The sequence below is a fragment of the Gouania willdenowi genome, chromosome 8, assembly GCF_900634775.1.
Source record: "Gouania willdenowi chromosome 8, fGouWil2.1, whole genome shotgun sequence".
Classification (NCBI taxonomy): domain Eukaryota; kingdom Metazoa; phylum Chordata; class Actinopteri; order Blenniiformes; family Gobiesocidae; genus Gouania; species Gouania willdenowi.
Genome location: NC_041051.1, coordinates 22,273,493 through 22,293,296, shown reverse-complemented (window position 1 = coordinate 22,293,296; position 19,804 = coordinate 22,273,493). Strand labels below are relative to the sequence as shown.

Sequence of the window (19,804 nt, the reverse complement as noted above, 5' to 3'; positions counted from 1 at the left end):
AATCTTAAAATAGGAAATAAAAACCAAGATTATATAGTAGAACACCAACATTATTTTCAAACACAATCCTCTATCTACACACATATCTATATGTGATGCCCAGTCATTCTGGGTTGTAGCCAACTCTTATCTTCTGATCCTCGTTGTATACCCACCACACTGCTTACACACTATACTCATTCCACTCACACATAGTCTAGCACCAGGTGTTTCCATGCAGGCAGACCTGCTAATACTGTATCATGTTTTTCTGCAGTCTGTGCCTTCTCCTCGCCCTTCTTTCTCTTTTCTGTTTCAGATGTCTTGGAGTTGTAAGTTGGAGCAGGCAGTTCCTGATCTGTGGTTTGTGGCTAGTCTGGGACACTGATGTTCTATCTCTTTATCCTGTTCTGTTCTCCTCTTTCTGTCCACCTCTATGTCTGCCACCTCTGAACCTGGTTCTGCTGGACATTTCTTCCTGAGATGACTATTGTTGTAATTTGCGCTTAATAAATAAAGTTGAATTGAACTGAATTACTTACTCAGGCCTAATGCACAGTGAAAATACATATTTGATTCTATAGCTGTACCATGAGTAAAAATGTTTGTGTCGCAACTTATTTTTAAGGATTGATGATGGATCCATGGGCCTTATTGGTTGAGAACCACTGGATTGAATTGGTAAATATAAACCCAGAGCAGAGGTACTACTTGCTATAAGGTTAGCTAGGTTTTCACACTTACGTAGCTGCAGATTGCAGACTCTAAAAAAAAAATGTTAGTGCAATGTTACATTTGATGTATCGGGCAGTGTCCCTCACTCACTCCTCTGAGGTTAAAAGGACACATGATTTAATGGGCAGGAGGGCACATGAACCATGCCTTTGTACATCTACTCTAAGTACAATTAGACTCTGATTCTCAGATTGCCCACAGTGCTACCATCTTTTACGGCGCCAATACTTTAATAACACTTAATACTCCCCAGCAGAAAAAAACTATTCAGTGCATTAATTGGAGTTTTTAAGCTCTCAAATGGGCAATTACCTCTATGGGGGCAACTGTATAGTTCATTTAAAAACTACAACACAACTACTTTTTATGTGTAAAATGGTTGTTACTATTTACTGTACTTTTGAATGTTTTTTCTATATTGTGTCACCTGACATTTAAGCTTATAAATGCATTTTTTCAGTTATGTGCTGCATTAATATAAGTGATTGAATTGATGTGTATGCTGTGATGTTACCATAACTCACACATAGGTTCATGAAATACATAGCAAGAATTACATATAAATAAGTAATTTTCTGAGGCATGGAATTTTGGGTTTACATTAAGGGAGCCATAATCAAAATCTCAAAAAAAAAAAAACCGGCTTGAAATATTTCACTCTGTATCGTCTATGCCATGGGCTTCACTTTCTTAAATGAGTGACAAAAATATTGAACTTTTTCATGATATTCTAATTTCTTTTGATGCAATTATCACTACAATAAGACCAACAAAAAAAAAATTACATTTTCATTTAATTTTCAAGCCAGAATGAACCATCAGTGTCAAAATGAACTGTATTTAGCAAAGTGATACACAACATTTTTTTTCTTTTTTTTAGAAACCTTCCAGAAAATAACAGTGTGTAAATACAGATTTATCAGTATTGGACATGAATATAAACAAGAAAAAAAAAAGCCTACTGTGACTAAAGGCACCAAACTGTTGATACATATAAAATGATATTCTTTCTGTAAGGTATATAGTTCCAGAACTGTTAGACTTCATGAAGAGGAGAAATCCCAGATTTGCAGCATTAATACACATGTTGCGGCTATATGGAAAACCCTCCCCCATAATAATAATAACTAACATAGTTCCACAGTAATGAAATTCTCAAGGACCAACACTCAATTCAGCTTCAGCGACACGAATCAACAGCAAAAAAAAAAATTATATTTTAGTAAATCATCATGTACAACTTTTTTTTTAAGCCTCTGATAACACTGATATGAACACTGAAGTTTTCTGTCTGATTAAAAACTACATAAAAGTCTAATTCAGTGCTACATCTCAAAGCTATTGGAGAAAGGAGAATGAGTTTTGGATTTTCTCCCCCATAAGGCCACTCAAATTTATTGACAGATTGTTGTTTTGGTAAGAAAACAATCCTTATTTAAATATTGAAATTGTGTTGATCTCCATTCTTAATGATAACCTCTTTGTTTGATATCATGGGTCAATCCCGAGAGCTGAGTAGTACTTAAATGCCAGCTGATTTGAGCAATTTAAGAAGAAACATGCATCAAACCTAAGGAACTCCAAATACATGGATCCCTCTAGTGGTCATCACACAACAGAGAGCCAACGTCTACCACACCTATGCTGAATTTAAAAAAAAAAAAAAAAAATCAAATGAAAGGAAAGGAAACAGTATTTTTCACATATGTAAATAACAAGTGCACAGATTAAATGTGTGTAATTTAAAAACAGAGATAAAAAAACAAAACTACTCTTTAAAAAGCAGCAAGTGATTGGCCAACAAAATGTGCAACAAAAAAAGGCTCAGAGAAACATAGCTGCTTCTGTTGTGCCACCATGTGAGCATTAATGTCCCATTGTCCACCTTCACATTGGAAACGGTCGATGTCTTTGGGAGGTTAATTTAAAAGTCAGCTTGTATTTTGTTACTTTCTCACCAGAGTCTGAGAACGAGGAACATGTTCTGTGATAATTCTCAGCTCAGAGGTGAGGCGTTATTAGTACGTATGTCCACTCATCAGACAGCAGTGCTTAACACCCAGTGTTTGAGGCTTCCACCAAGTGTTACATCTCTGCTGCAAAGGCAGTGATAAGGCTGGGGTGTCACAGTACCCGCGTGTTTTAAATGGGTTGGTGAGAGCGCAGCGACGGCCGCAGGTCAGCGATGCGTTGACGTAAATGGGCCATGAACTCAAACATGGTGGCGGCGAGACTCTGCTGGATGAGGTAGCGCGGCAGGCGGCCCTGAGACACAGATTTCACACTTGCATCAATAGTACACTTCAAGCCTCTCACAACAAAATCTCTGAATATAGGTTATATAATAATAATTTCGATAATAATAGATTTTATTTGGAACAGCGCCTTGCAGGTCACTTTACAATAAATTGTATAAAAACAATAAAAGTTGAGCAAAAACACAGTGACAGACAGAGGTGGTCAGGTGGGAAATGCTATTGTAAATAGGTGAGTTTTGAGTCTGGATTTGAATTGAGAAACTTTTATATAATCAAGGTTCCTACACTTTTTTTCCACAATGATTTTTCTAAACTTTTCAAAATAATTTTCCCAAATTTCCATGACTTAGTTCTGAACCGCTAAAATCTATTCAAGACCATCCACTTTAGTCGGGCAGCAAATAGGAACGCCCCAAAACCAGTGTTGGGAGTAACATATCGGAATATATTACAGTAATATACTACTTTTTAAAGTAACTCAGTAGTGTAACTCATTACAAAAGTGAAAAGTGTTAATATATTACTAGTTACAATTAAAGTAACTCAAGTCACATGCATATTTAATTTAAGTGCATATTTGCTTTGTTTTCTCACCGTTTGTAATTATTTAAGGGAAAAAAATGATCATTATAGTTAAATATAACATATGGGGAACAAAAAAGGGCTTCACGCTTCACATAAATTTGCAAGATCTTGTGATTCCCGTTCAATGATGCTACCGTTATGCTGCACTTTCACTTTCAGATAACGCTTAACGTCTTTGGGATTTAATATATTTTAAACATTAAAAATAAAATGGGCTATATTTCCAAAACTCTAAATGATTCCATGACTTCAAGACTGGAAAATCGTTTTTCAAATTCAAAAAATTTTTCAGGAATTTCATAAGCGTGGGGACGCTGTATAATACATGTGTTATGAAATCTTATTTCAATTTTAAATGGATGACGTATTTCAGGTCACATGGTAAGTGAATTGGCCATAAGAGCATGAGTGTGATTGCATTTCCACAGCAGAGGATTAAACAGTAGCTTATTGTTTGATGTTTTTATTGTTCAGTTGTGCTCGTGACAATAACGAAGCCTCTTTGCAGACATTATTTCTAAATCAGTCGACTTGTGTGATTTTTTTGCTACAATTTGTAACTGTGAAATATATTTAACCTTGTTATTCTCAATGTTTACTTATCGTCTTAGTGGCTCCTCTTGTAAATACTCTTCTCTATCTTTCTTTTTATTTTCTCAGGATGTATCTTAATGTTGTTGTACCTTGTGTATAAAGACAATAAAAGCATTCCATTCTATGTATTTAGATATTAATGAGGAGAATGTAGCTGAACATTTAGCCAGAAAAACACCACCATCCTGTTTTCTCACCTTTAGGTCTGTGTTGAGGACCCAGATGAAGGTGCAAATGGACGGGTTATTGTTTGATTTAAGGACCACAAACCCCCCAGGGCCATTTTCTCCCCTGTTACGAGGAACAGAAAAAAAAAGCAAGTTTCACACATCAAACTCACACAGTTGCTCTTTACAAAATCAATATGAAATCCTAATTTTCTCCAATATGGCCTGACCTTACGAAGCGTCCACTCGGCGGTTTGGCGTCGTGTTTGGTTGCCATGCCAGCAGACATATAACAGTCTTGTTTGCGCTCAACACGGCGAACATTAACAAAATCCCTACACGTAGGGGAATCAATCAGTGGCTTAAATGGCTTGAAGTTTTGCAGGATCACAACATATGAACAGAACAAGCGTCAGCTGGGTTTAAAGCTGCCCTACCTGGCAGAAACCACACCTCCTGCTGCACCAGCAGACACGTCATACGATATAAGAGTGTTGTCATCGACTCTCTGAAGAATCTGAATAACACATAGAGCAAAGTGATGCCTGATAAGAAACTGTTATTGGTGCAAAGTGATCAGAAGGACGGGATATACATCTCCACACCTGGCAGGCAGAAACTGTTCTGTTCCACTGAACCATCTTCTCTGGTTGAAGGATCACCTCCTGATACACCATCTCAGCAGGACACTGCATCAAGGCCTGAAGGAAAAAAAATCAAACAAAAAACAGGTTATAAAACAGTAAAAGTAGAGAAAGATGAGGAAATCATTTTCTCATGATCTCTCCTCATCTTCTAAATCATCCTGGCAAAAACGGGAATTCTGCTGCCTCACTTTCATCCATGATGCTCTTCTTTTTTTTTTTAAAGACACAAGCGTCTAAATTAACTTTTTGTCCCCGGGGGAAAAAGCTTGCGTTGCCTGATACATGCTCTTTGTCCTCAGCCATTCTGAATCTAATTCATCTGAAAAAGTGCAACTAACTTAGTTTGGTACGATTTGGAAAACTGAAAACATCTGAAAGTTGTTTTGAAATATTTATTTGGTGTTTTTAAGTATTAAAAAAAAAAAAACATTACACTTATGGAACCATATAATCTATATCTCCCACAATACATTGTAATAAGAAAACACTTCTTTATGCCAAATACTCAAAGGTTTCTTCAAACGTAGTGTGTGCATTTAGACTCTAAACACTTAGTAAAGCTGAATCATGCTGCTGCGTAACGAGCTACGTCGTAGCAATCGCAGTGGTTGACCAACAACAGTTCTGCATCGAGGAAAGTCGTCGCTCTTACATTAAAGTGATACTACCCATGGTGGTGTGTGCGTGTGTGTGTGTGGGACATTATTGTGTTAATGTCTGTGATTACCAGTACTTTTTTTTGTGCGTTGGTGGTTTCTGTGGGCTATTGACACAAGATTAATGACTAATCAAATGTTTTGTTGCAGTTTTTACTGCAACAACTTAAATAATAAATTGTACCCAACTGCATGTCTGCAAAAAGAAATCTTTGCATCATTGAAAAGGTAAATACATATATATATATAAAATCCTTAGAAAAGCAAAAATATGATGCCAAATCATACAAGTAATCAAATCATAATCCAAGACAAAAAAGGACTTTTTTTTCTCCTTTAAAATAATAATTTAAAAAAAATGGTATAAAAGAAAGTCTTTATTGTTATGATCAGAGTCACAACTGCCTTTAATTACACAGTATCCTAAATCTCCAAAGTCAGTTGATGATTATGGTGAATATGACACTCAGTGAAACACAATCTACATTAAACACACACACTACCTTAAGAATGAAAGTCTTTCCATGGTAAGGAATCTCCAGAGTGTAGACGGAGTCACCCATGTCCTGCAAAAAACAAAACAAAAACATACATAGTCTTCTTTACCTTCTCTTAAAGCCAAATGCAACCCATTGCTTGAATTAACTTTTCCTGTAAGAATCTCTTCAATGCACAATTGTCACTCTTTAAAGGTATTGTGGAGGATGTTATTTTGTCTCCAAATTCCGGGTGGATCATCAAAACCATTGGTCCTCCTAAATGTCAATCATTTTGGTGACATGTTTATGTGCTCGTCTCTACATAGTTTTCGCTTGCTGCGCATGCGCACTTTCAAGTGTTTAAAAGAGGGCGAATAACTACCGTGACTGGAAACGGAATCGGAAGAGGATCGTAGTAGTATGCTTTTGATTCAGATTTGACAATAATCGACCTAGTAGTTATTAGCAGAGAAGTTTATCCTAATGTAAGCAGTAAGCGATGATAAGTGATGCGAGCCCTGGCACAAGTCACGCACCGGGCTGGTGCACACACACTCGCACATGTTTAATAGACGTTCCCTCTTGGGAGCAGGTAGAGTGTTGCACATGTGCATTTTTTCAAAAAAGTGGAGAGGGCGTTTCTTTTCTAAACTTCAGAAAAATCCTCCTCTATACCTTTATTAATAATAACAATAATGCATTGGATTTTATATAGCACTTTATCATAGACACTCATAGAGTGTCCAGGCCCAGACCTGCTTAGCTTCCAAGACCTAACGAGAGCAGGTATTGACAGGTTGGTATGGCCACAAAAGGGGAATGTTTACTGCAGTGTAGGTAACAACCCAATCCTAACACATGTATAAAAATAATAGGCATATTTAAAAATACTATACTGTATGCGATACAGTAAAAACTGATTATTAGTTGCGTTTAAGATAATCAGGTTGTTCTCTGTATCTTTCAGTGACACTTGACAAGCACACACGTGCAAAGTTATTAAAACTAATTAAAAGTGAGTAATTGACGTAGCTACCCGCCAAGCGACAGTACGTCTTATATACGCTGACTGAGTCACTCCATAAATATGATAGTTTATGTTGTAGAAATAAATGATGAATAAATAATGAACAGGCACCAGCAGAACAACGCTAACCTGCAAAGGAGCAAGCAGGTCAGAAAATGGATGGATGGTAACAATTTGGAAATAATTTAATAACTTAAAAAAAAATGTTTATGATGCACAAACGCATCAAGCAGAGTTTAGCGGACCTAGAATTGAATATTTTTTTTTTCATATATATTTTATTATGGGCTTTTTCAAAGTGAGGCAATTTTAAATTATACTCATACTTACAAAGCATGTATGCTATCTTTTCCAAAGGTAAGCTAGACAACATTTGTTTTAACCACTGGGAGACGCTAGGTCTGTTTTTGATTTTTCCAATTTAAAGGAATAAATCTCTTTGCTATCAATGAGCTGTAAATATAAATGTATTGAAATTTAAGTTTTCCGTATGCACAGCCTGCCTTCTGCACAGTAAACACTTAATCATTAATGAAAAGGAATGGTGTGTTTTACAGCTTTAGGAAAGAACTGTAATTATTTAAAAAGCTTTTAATTCCTGCCTTCCAGGCAAAAGTTAAAAAAAAGTCCCTTAACTCACTCAGTGCCATTGACAAGATAACTCGTCATTTCAAATCCAAACGCTCAGTGCCGTTTTTTCACAGTGATAACTAGAAAACACCCTGGCGGAGGTCCCTCATCAATATCTAAGCTGTGGGGTGTTGTAGTGACCAACTGTGCCCTGAAGATGGCAGCAGTACACCTTTAGATGAGAGATTAGCCACTGATGCTACCCAGCAAAGCAGGAAGAAACAGGAAAAAAGGAGATTATGGCACTACAGAGTGTTGTGACGTATCCAGCAGCTCACAGCACCACATACTAACACAGAACATGTGTGGACCTGAGTAGATTATTGATAATGTTGAGATGGTGAGATAAAACCATCAACTAACCGGGCCAAACGGGTCATCCCTGCATGTCGGGAGGAGGGGGGTACAAAATAGCCCCAGCCTGTGAGCCAGATAGCAAAATAATAGGTGACATGTAGGAGGTAGCTGCGCACCTTTGGATGAGAGATCATCCATGCTCAGCAGAGCTCAGAGGGAGAGAGGAAAGGCATTTACGAGACAGAAAATGGCTCTACGTACAAGAGTTGACGTTCCCAGCAGCGCACAATCGACCAGAGCATATGTGGAACTCATGGATAGTGTGGCGATGGTGAGATAAAACCATAAAAAAACGGGGCAAGCTGTGACACTCTGCATGTCGGGGAGGAAGAGGAAGTTGCGTGTGTGCAGAATGACGGGAGAGAAAGTTGGAGGAACGCCAAAATACATTTTGACCCATAGTAAAATAATAATCCTTTTGCCATCAAAAGCCCTGTCTCAGTGTTTTTTTTAATGTTTTATATAAGGAAACAATGTTCAGATGTTAGAGTTGTCACTAAAGCAAAAAATAGCTTTAAAGTCACTGACAGAGTTTTTTTTTCAGAAAAAGGCTTTTTTATCAGAAACTGAAGATTTGTATAAAACTTGCTCTATTCAACGCTGATTACAAAAGAACAAAGCGAGCCAGAAACAAATAATTTTTTTTCTTGAAAATAGAGGCTTCAATCTTTTAGAATCTGATGTCAGATTTCAGATAGTCATAGTAGAAAATATTCTGTGGGTCTTTAAAATCAGTCAAAATCCTCAAAAAACGGCTGGCACTTAATGAGTTAATAGGCACCAAAAACCATAGATCACATGGCGTAAACAGGAACCGTTGCACCAGGTAAAACACTTACATTGTTTTTTTCAAATTTCCAGTTGTCCTCCTGCGTCAGGATCTGCTCGACCACACACATGGCCTCATGACCCAGTCGGACATATTCCTTCTCCTGGAAGGAAAGAAAAATCCAACTATTGTCAGAAACAAGCTGCTGAATGTGGCACCTTTTAAAATGTATTCAGTACCTGAGCTGTGACAGCTCTGCGTCCAAGACCCTCTTCATCCAGATCTTCCTCAGAGCCTGCAGGAGTTTAAAATAAATCTATATCTCCTTGATGTTTCAATAATATCTGGACGTATGTTGTTCTGCAAAATTCAAACAGAAACACTCACCTGCCACGGATTCAGGGGGGGAGTAAAACTGTCCATCTGAAACGGCCCGAGGGTAGATTATAGGAGCCCGCTCACAGGTAGCATTCACAGCTGCTAGGTATGCTAAAACCATAAAAACAAATAATAATAATTTAAAGTTGTTTACAGGAAAACATTTTATTGTAGTATCAGGTTTAAACTCGATGCAAAGTTCCTGATTATGGTTTCACCTCTTTCATCATCTGCCTCCTGAGAGAGGACCTTGAAGTCAAGGAACCAGGTCTCCAACCAGGCTACCACAAAGGAGGTGATGGGTAAAACATAGCCAAAAGCATTCTGGTTCAGGAGCTGCGGGAACAGGAAAAACACGTTTCTATCTGAAGTGAAAAAACTGTTTTTTTAGGTCATGATTTCATTTTTCACTGTGATATTTTATATCACAAAAGCTCTTATCTGTGGATGTTTGTGGATTCTGGTGAAAAATGGAGTAAAACGCAGACAGACAAAACACAAAAATGTGTGAGTAGCTGACAGATTACACTCACATTAGATACGATGACCTTAACAATGAGGAAGCCAGTGGTCACCAAAGTGGTCACCTGTGGATTTGAAGACATGTGTGTTGAATAATGCTTTGCAGTGACCATAGAAACGTAGAATCGTGTGTGTGTGTGTGTGTACAACTAGGACATCCAGGGGACATGCATCTGCAAAAACAGTCTTGACATGGGGAAAACAATTCCTAGAGCAATCTCAGGTTCATTGTGAAACCTCCAGATAATATTTTTTGTGTATTTTAGCTGCTTTAAGACATGAGACAAAACTGACCCGTTAGATGCTAAGAGAAAGCTAACACAAGAGGAAGGCCACGTTTTATGGGGTTATTTATTTCAGACTCATTAATTGTGAGTAATTGTAATTGAACATCAGTAAGTGAGAATGTAATTGCAATGGACTTTCGGTCAAAAATAATAATTGTAATTGGAAAAAATGCTGATCACCGTAATCATAGTTGAGTTGTAATTGAACAAGTATTTGTACTTGAAAAATGTAAATGACCAAGCTGCGGAGAGGCACCTGATGCCCTTCTTCACTTTGTGTACTGTGCCTGCAAACAGGGACTGCATGGGGGTGTTTGGAAGATAAAACAGAGTTCCTCTAGAACAGGGCTGTCAAACTCATTTTAGTTCAGGGGCCAATTATGGAACAGTTTCATCACAATTGGGCCGCAGATTATAGGAGGAAAAAAGAACAATTTTAACATCAATTGTGCCCTAGTTTTTAATATCAGTCTTCATTAAAAAAATTATTGATTTTGTTACCATTTTTTGTGTAATTTAGAGGAATTTGGTGAAATTGTAAGTGAGAAATGGCAAGATTTGTGGTAAAAGTTCTTCCCACAATTTGCAATTAAAAATGACTGCATTCATGTGATATAAACAAAGGAAAAAGGCAAGCCCCTAAAAACATTGTAGAGGTTTGTTAAATTGGTGAATTTCAGATATCTACAACTGGATTCTTTGGTAATTTACACAAAAATTCATGTTTTCTCTGTCATTTTTACTTTCTCCTGCGAGCCAAATTGGATGCACTAAAGGGCCGGATTTGGCCCCCGGGCCTTGAGTTTGACACATGTGGTCTAGAAGATGGAGTGGAAAGCCATCAAACTCTTTTATGTGTACAACCGCATTACAGCATTAAAGAGAGCACTTTGTAAATAAAGTATTCCAATTCTGTAAAAAGCATCTCTGATTGCCTTTTTAGCAGCTCAACTATAGAGTCTACATTAAAATGATTAACCTGTACGAGTGTGTGTGTGTGTGTGTGTGTGCGCGTGTGTGTTTCCTGTTGGAGTGCACTCACCGCAATGACCCACCAATGCCTCAACCGACATGCAGCATAAGCCACTTGTAGGCACAGGAAGCGAAACACAGCCAGAACCTGAGAGAAAAGACAAGCAGGATCAGCTCTATTTCCCCCTTCAAAAACTCAGTTTTTTATAATTTTGGTCAAAATTGTTTCCCACATTTTCATTGATGCCTTGAGTATTAGAAAACAAACAGTTCACAACAAACATTGTCACCAGGTTGGTGATGAAAAAAAACTAAATCAACAGTAAATTAATATATCATGTAAAATTAAAGTAGCAAATTACATTTTGAATGTTCATCACTATATGGGGGATGCTCCTTTCTATGTGGCAACACTGTAATGTTGTAGTGAAGTCTGGGGAAATGTGCATTTATTCATCATGTCAAATTAAATCTAGCATTGTAGCACAAATAAAGGATAAAACTATTTCCATGAATACAGGCACATCTAAAAAAAATGAGAACATGAAAAGGTTGAATATTTTCTGTCAGAAAGTGAAACCCACATATGACAGACTCTTGAAATATTTCAAGCCTTTATTTTTGGACATTTTGATGATTAAGACAGGTAATGAAAACCAAAAATTTTGTGTCTCAAAAAATTGGAATATTACAAATGATTAATAAAATATTGGGGGTAGCCTATAATGAGAAGCTCTTTAAATAAATAGGTATTTTGTTCCACAAATTATTTTCTTTGTTAACAAAAAAATCCTTTGCTACAGTTTGTCGGCTACAGCCACACCTGTACACACAAACATATCTTAAGTTCGATGTTTTGTTTAGCAATTTAATTTCCACATTTATTTCACAGCGTAGACCTAGCAGCTATTTTGGTTCATTAGTGTGAATCAATTTGACTGTGCCATGAATTCATTTAAAGAAACGGTTGGATCTGGTGAACTACATCGTAAGAAAGCTGTAGTGGAGTGAAAATTGAAGTGTTTTCCTAAAAGGCATCAAATTCTTTCACAATACATAAGTTTTTAGGACTAATTAAAAGGGTGTTCATGTCACTCTCATTCCTGACTACTTTGAAAAGCACGTGCATCTCAGTTTGTGGGGTATCCCTTTGGAACAGTCTTAATATTAAACTTAAAAGTTCTAACAATATATATATATATATATAAGCAAAGCTTATTAAATCAGCACAAGGACTAGAATCTGATGTGTAGATGGAAATGTGGATGTTGATGTAATATAAGTACAGTTAGGCCTATGAATGCTTGTTTTTGTTTACATTTGTGGGTATTCTGTTGTATATTTATATATACTGCATCAACACTACTGGTCAAAAGTTTTAGAACACCCTCATTTTTCCAGTTATTTATTGCAATTCAAGTCGTTCAAGTCCACTGAAAAGCTTGAAATGGTACAAAGGTAAGAACTGAACAGCCAGAGGTTAAAAAAAGGTTTGGTTGCCCAAAACTGAAAAATAATGTACATTTCAGAATTATACAAATATACCTTTTTCAGGGAACACAAAGTGGATTAACAATGTAAAGCTGTTCTGCAGCAATGAAGGTTGAATCAGCCTTGAAAGCTGGTGCTACTAATTCCGACAGGTGTTCCAACTTTTCTTGGTTACTTCCAACTCCCTCTGTCTGCATGAAAGCAGTGTTAGAACACACTGTGGTACCAGACCCTCATGAGCACCAGGTGAACAGCATTGTTCATGAATTACATCATTTCTTTTTCAACTCAAATTGCTTATTTGTTCTATGCTTTAATTTGCAGAGTGCAATGACACAATAAACTGAATCATTTTCAATAATAAACTGGAAAAAGTGTGTTGTTCTAAAACTTAACTGGTCGTGTATATGTATATGCATTTGTACAAATGTCAGATTTCTTTTGTTCTTTGTGAAATAGCTTGGGAAGTAGGGGCAGGACTAGATATAAGAATTACGCTCTTTTTAAGTGAGCGAGGTTGCTTTATATTGTTTTTTATGTTTGAGCTAAATAAATTAATAAATCAAATCAAATCTAATCAATTGTGGTTTGATTTTTCTTTCTGCAACATTCGAGCCCATCAATAGTGGTTGTTCGTAAACCTCACAACCATCAATACTGAATAATCATCTAGTTAGTAAATATATTAAAAACACATAAAAATGTCCCTATATGAGTGGACTAGAAGAAGTCTAACTTGATAAAACTGCATTTTGCATTGAACAGTAAACCTCAAAGTTAAAAATAAAAGGTGTTCAATTTGTTATTGACACCCAAATCAAATCAAAATGGTTTTCAAACATTTTATGCAAACAAAAATAAAGAAACCCACTTACAACAATGTCAAAGAAAGAAGACCTGAAGTTGTAGTGGATGACCTCGTTCTCTAAACTAATCCAGATTCCATTGGAAATCTGCAGAACGATAAAAGCAAAGTCCACATAAGAGCAAAAAGACGTTTTTTAAGTATTTTACAACCAAAATAAACAAATAAATCAAATCTATGCTGCGTTTGTTGGGTAAAAAACTCACATTCAGCTCAATAATCCAGAGCAGTGTGATGAAGAGAAGGTCAAAGGTCACAAAGAGGCAGAAGGTCCGGCGCACGTCGGAGACCCTGCGCTCCGAGGGTGGTACAAGGTGGTATGGGGATGGAAGGGACAGTGATGTGGAGTAGGACGCATTCAGGGAGGCGATGGCAGGGAGGCTGCTCGCCAGCTCCCCATATTCCCCACCCGGCATTCCTGCTTTCAGACAGGAAACCGCCACTGGAAAGAAGGACATACTGGTAAACGGACTGCATCTGATACATGAACCGTCACTTAATACAGCAAAAAAGAACAACACATTTAAACAATCTATTAATACTTTAGTTTAAGTATTTAAATAATGATAATTTTTTGCCACATTTAACACTGCTTTGAAAGATGAACACTGATAAATGGACACTAAAAATATTGGCAGAACTGATGAAAAGATTGTAAAAGTTTGGTGTTTTCTAAATGAAAGATTCACATTTATTTGGGGATACTGTAAATTAAAGTAATGTACGAAACAAAGAGGGTTTTATCCTTTAACTTAAAATGCAATAATAAACTAAACTGGATTTTAAAACTATGAGTTTGTTTCAAGTTTAAGAGGCAAATTATCTTCAATGAAATCATGTAGGTTGGCCTTTTAATATCCTCTAATTCATCTTTGCCTTAGTTTCCATAACAGCATGCAAAAATTATCCTGTTGAAAATATGTGAAAAAATCCCATTTAGAATCCAACCATTACAGCTTGATTGATCATATTAAACTAAAGATAAAATGACCTTAAAAAAAACCCTAACAATTTTCATTAACTAAAATGGTTTTTAAACTAATGCATCTAATGCTCTAATCATGGAATGCTATCGCAGACCTTCTGAAAGAATTATGGGCTACTTTGGAGCTAGCTACAAGGAAGAGAGAGTCCAGCAAAACTTTCATCAGGGTAAAACTTTGTGCAACTTTGTGCTTCCTTGCTGCTCGATCATCACATAACAACCTGCCGAAAAAAGACATTGTGATGACGTGAGAAAAAACCACAGCCAGCATGCACTTGTCTGGATATGGGTCAACATGTCTGCGGTGAGGACATATCTTAGTATATCTGAGCACTAAAGCATCTTCTATAGGCAAAGAAGTTTAAGACGGACCACGGAGTGAAAACAATGGAAAGTTTGGTTGCTTTATGTCTTTTCTTTTATCTTTTATTTGTCAAACCAAGGGTATTTTAATTTGGAGAATGTTACATTCCAAAGTCTTCCAACTATTAATTATTTAGGGAATTTAATTGGATTGTGTTATCTATCTTCTATCTATAAAGCAAGGAATCTCTGTCTGTTTGTCTGTGTGTGGATCAAATATCTCTGCGGTTCAGAGACAAACAGAGCTCAGACTTTCAACATGACTGCCTTTTGGTTCAAAGGTGTGCAATGTCAGATTTGTTTCATTAATTAATTATTTATTTCATTTAATTATTTCAAAAAATTGTCTACCAGAGTGAGTCACGTAAACGGCAGAGCCAATCACTGGTTCCTTGTTTGAGTGGAGCAGTGATCTGCTGTGTGTGTAATTCAGAGTTAAATTTACATTAGGAATTAAGTGTTTCTAAGGTCGTGAATCGTTACATCCCTACTTCCTACGGGCAATGCACTAGTAACAAAAAAACATTGTTACCAACACAGAGTTTAAATTTGGTGGCTTCCACGGTTGATTGTTGTGTGTGTGTATATATATATATGTATTATATTTGTAAATTTGTATCATTATTTTATCTCTGTTTATTACTTAGCTATGTGCATTATCTTTTCTTTGTTTAGAGTTTATTCTTTTCATCTGTAATATTTCTTGAGCCTCTGTGACACAAATAATTTACCCCTGGGATAAATAAAGTAATTCAGATTCTTTCCAAAACGTATAGTCAGGTCATGACCACACCTTGAAAATACAGAAAGTGTGTCTGTGGCCTTGACGTTGACATTTGCTGACTGTTGCTAAAATAAAGAATGTGTTCCTCTTCCTTTTCTCTAGCTGTGTGTGCGTCCTGCAAACTTTTGAGAAGAATGCCGTGAGGTCTCATGACTCACCATGTCTCGTGGGAATCACGATCAAAACTTTCTGCTAGTTTTAAAAGAAAGCATTGTAGAATATCTGTCATAGTGGGTCATTGTCTGTATGTTTATCAGCGGGGTTGTGATGCAGAACCTGATCTGTTGGCTACACAAGGGCCCTCCTATATAAGCATCTGCAGTAGTAGAGACATTACTGAAATAAATGTTCCTGAATGACGCTTGCAATGATTGAAAGGAGGCCAGCCTAGCCACCTTTAACCAATTTGTATGATGGATCATTGTTGTACTGGTAAATCACAGTCAGAGGTAAGAGGGCTTTAGTTGAATCATAATTCTTCATAAAGCCAATCTCTTGTTTATATGCCCATTTTTGAAACATGACCGTCTAACTGTATTATTATTATTATTAAATCCCTATTTAATTAACAGTCTTATTTAAGGCTGTGGCTATGGATAAGTTAAACGTATTGGTCAGTTTAGGTCACGTGATAGGTGCACCACTTGACTTAAAATTCCGTCAGTTGTATTTTAGCTCATTTATTTTTAGCTACCCCACAAACCCTTTTATTTTAGCCCTGACCTATCCCTAACCCTAGCCTAGGAAATACCCTAAAATGTATTTTCAAAGGTGGAATTTGCCATGTTAACTATGTTAAAATGAAAAAATGTATATGTCAAAAGTGGGATTCGAACCCACGTTAGCGGAAGGAAGAATCCTTGAGTGTGGCGCCTTAGACCTACTGCTATGGGTATGTTTAACGTATCTCTAGACACTTTCTTTATTCCATTATGTACATTTTCTTTTTATTTATTTATTTTCTGTTTTAGCGTTTCTTCTTTTCATTCGCAATATTTCTGGAGCATCTGTAAAAATAAATAATTACATTAATTAATTTAGCAAAAGCAATTTCCTTATGGGATAAAATAAAGTATATCTGATTCTGAAATTAAACTAGTTTAAGACCACGTGACCATTTTACATAGTGACCTACCTTCGTTCGCAGTAGTTTTAGAAAACGGTAATAATGATGAGCTGTCTTCATCATTTGTTTAAAATTTTATTTTTCATTGTTATACGTATTTGTTTCACGTCTGTTTTATTTATTTTTTTAAAGTAGTGGACGATGCATCGCTGAATTAATTAATAGTATGGCAACTATTATTAACCACAATAAAGTAGAATACAGTGACGAGAGGAAGTTGGTCACCAGTTAACACGGTCACGAGTTAGACGAGCACACCATTCTTCACTTATGCTAGTAAACAACAGCTAGTTAGCCGACCCAGAGAAACCAAACTTAGAGGTTGTAGTCTATTTTAAAGCTGTACTGACTCATAAAGAACACGTAAACTGAGCACAGAATACAAATTATACTAGATGTTGTTAGCCTCCACCGGCTAACTTACGTTTGTGTCGGAACTAGTTCACAAACATGGGTTCAACCACCGAAATATGATGTATACACACGTAGTCACTGAAGACTATGAATCTAAAAAATAATAAAAACGTGCATACATGTTTCTATATACTTAGTTAAACCACCTTAAAGCTGTGAACTCACTTGTTTTAGCGCAGCACTAGCACCATAGTTCAGGACTTCCGGGCCGACCACTCAAAGATGACGTATCGCGGCAAGATAATTCACCGCAAGAGATGTCACGTGACCATTGTTTGTTGAGGTTTTTGTTACTGCCACGTTAGTGACAGAAACACATGTGAACCAAATTTACACTTAGTCATCCATAGATAAGTAGTAATATTATGAATATAACGAACACTGTAATGCAATCTGTTTAACTTTACTCTGATACAACACAGTGCACTATTAACGATATCATCAAATTTTGCCTAAAGACAGCAACATGACGATGGATCACATTTTGTAACACTCTTTTTTAGCACACGCTTCATTTTTCAGCTCATTTAATAATAACTCAATGACTACCATGCAATATCATAAAAATCAATTAAAGTGACATGTATATACAGAACCATCGAAAATAATCCAAACTAATTTAATGTGCAGTTTCTGCTTTATTCATGTCATATTTCTATTTTGATGTTGATGTATTCAAACAATCTATTCATTCTAGTGACCCTTTCATTTGCCCTTAAAGTCAGCTTCCCTTTCGGAAAGGAGAACATGCAAACTGCACACTGATCAGCCAACAATGAGACTTATCAGTTGTCAGTGAGTTTCACTCTATGAATTCATTTTTGCAGTGACAATCATACACATATAGTATATCTGCCCAACTATTAGGGGTTTAAAGTCTTACCTGCATTCACCATGTAAATACCACCTGGTCTAGAGCTGCAGTATATCTTCTGGAGCAGGCAGCACGTGATGAGCAATAAGTTGTTTAGTATTTATCAGGGTCAGATATTTCACCAATGATTGATTAGGATCAAAAGGTCAGTTCCATGAACTCGGGTATCACAGTAAATCAATGCGTAAAAATGAGCATGATTGTGTCTATTTTAGTATCTAAGTAAGATTTGTCCTCATGATAGCATGTATGAGACATGGATGTGACATCAGTCACTTATAGGCAACCCTATATACATATATTACATTATCTTGCAGTGTTAATGTCACTGTTGTTTTCAGCTGCCAATAGTAAATGTTAGCAGCAGACATCAGGACCATCCTTTGTACTTTGTGCATGTTTGGAATATTATTATGACTTTCCCCCTTCCCAAAACTCACTATATCACGCAAGGAAACTTAAAGTATTTCCATTGAGTTGCGTATATTCACAACATGATGCATGTATAACATTGCTTCCATTCTCATTGATCTATAGCAGTAGTTCTCAAACTTTTCACAGTTTTCAGACATTTTACCTGAAGCCATGTACCCCCTACCGCTGCACATGCAGTGTTTTTCAACCTTCGGGTTGCCTGGAATTCAAATGAGGTCCCCTTAAATGTCTAATAATTTATAATAATAATTAAAAAAAAAAATACTGATTAAAAATCTATTTTTGAAAAATGCTTTTAAATATTATTCTTTTTCAAATTCTAACACCACTCACAAAATAATGTTAAATAACTGTATTTAGGAAAACATATATTTAGGAAATGTTTTACCTTTCTTAAATATAAATTTAGTTCAAATCAAATGTATTTTGTCACTTTGTGCAACAACAAACATCATCAAAAGCTAATTCTAGAAAAGAAAGAAAAAGTCTCTGGAAACGCCCAAAAATTAGTGACATTAAAATTAGGGTCAAGACCTAAAAAAGGTTGGGAACCACTGATGTAATGTCACCTACTGTAAAGTTTGTCTCTGAATTTTACCTATCCTGTTGAGGAATAATAATGTATAATAGTAAAAAAAAAAAAAAAAAAAAGAAGAAGAAAGAAAGAATAATAATCTGTAAGAAATCTAAATTGGTTCTCATATTTTACGTCACCATGGTTACTCTTACATTGGCTAATGTGTAATTTGTGGAAATGCATGGAGGTTCCTGACTGCTGGTTGATCCAATGACAATTTGTGTACCCCTGGGGGTACCCATACCCCACTTTGGAAATCTATAGTCTATAGAAAATTCACTCCAGCAACTGCTTTTCAAAGTATATACACCTTTGCGTTGGAGCCCTTTCAGAATAAAAACAGCATGTGATACACTTTGTTACTGCTCATGAATGGAGGCTGATGTAAAAATATGTTTGTCTTGCACTCCTCGCTGCAGCACAACGTACATGTGTTTTTAACATTTTCATGTTCAAGTCATAGAAAAAGATAATTGCACAATTGAGTCAGTCTCAGTGGTCCAACAGTGGTCAAGACACAAAAATGTGTCACACAAAATTATTTTCTATGATAAAGTAGTTTATGGAAAGATAAATTACGGCAGTGTTCAATTGTCATTTTAAATATCAATTTATAAAGATTAAAATTGAACGAAAAAATAAAAAAAATAAATCGGGCCAGGCTTATGTATGTGTGTCAGAATAAAATATATATCTATGTTTTCAATAAATCATATTTTATTTTTCTATTTACAAAGGGTGTGGTGAATGTATTGATGAAGCTTTCAGTGTTCAACAACTGCACTAATGCTTGTTTACAACTGTACTATACTGAAAACAAAATAAGAGATTAAAAGGGCTCTGACAGT

General features: G+C 36.2%; 1 protein-coding gene across 1 annotated transcript; it reads right to left on the bottom strand.

Moving 5' to 3' along the window:
• Positions 1 to 1,491: 1,491 nt before the first annotated feature.
• On the bottom strand, positions 1,492 to 17,313 carry stard3 (StAR related lipid transfer domain containing 3). The gene is made up of 15 exons (XM_028455820.1): positions 17,236 to 17,313; positions 13,605 to 13,840; positions 13,409 to 13,486; positions 11,113 to 11,190; positions 9,795 to 9,848; positions 9,480 to 9,597; positions 9,271 to 9,372; positions 9,123 to 9,178; positions 8,954 to 9,046; positions 6,125 to 6,187; positions 4,924 to 5,019; positions 4,756 to 4,835; positions 4,549 to 4,653; positions 4,349 to 4,442; positions 1,492 to 2,979 (listed from the first exon to the last, which is right to left on the bottom strand). Coding segments are annotated over exons 1-15 (1,377 nt in total). The 5' UTR covers positions 17,237 to 17,313; the 3' UTR covers positions 1,492 to 2,856.
• Between the last annotated feature and the right edge of the window lie 2,491 nt (positions 17,314 to 19,804).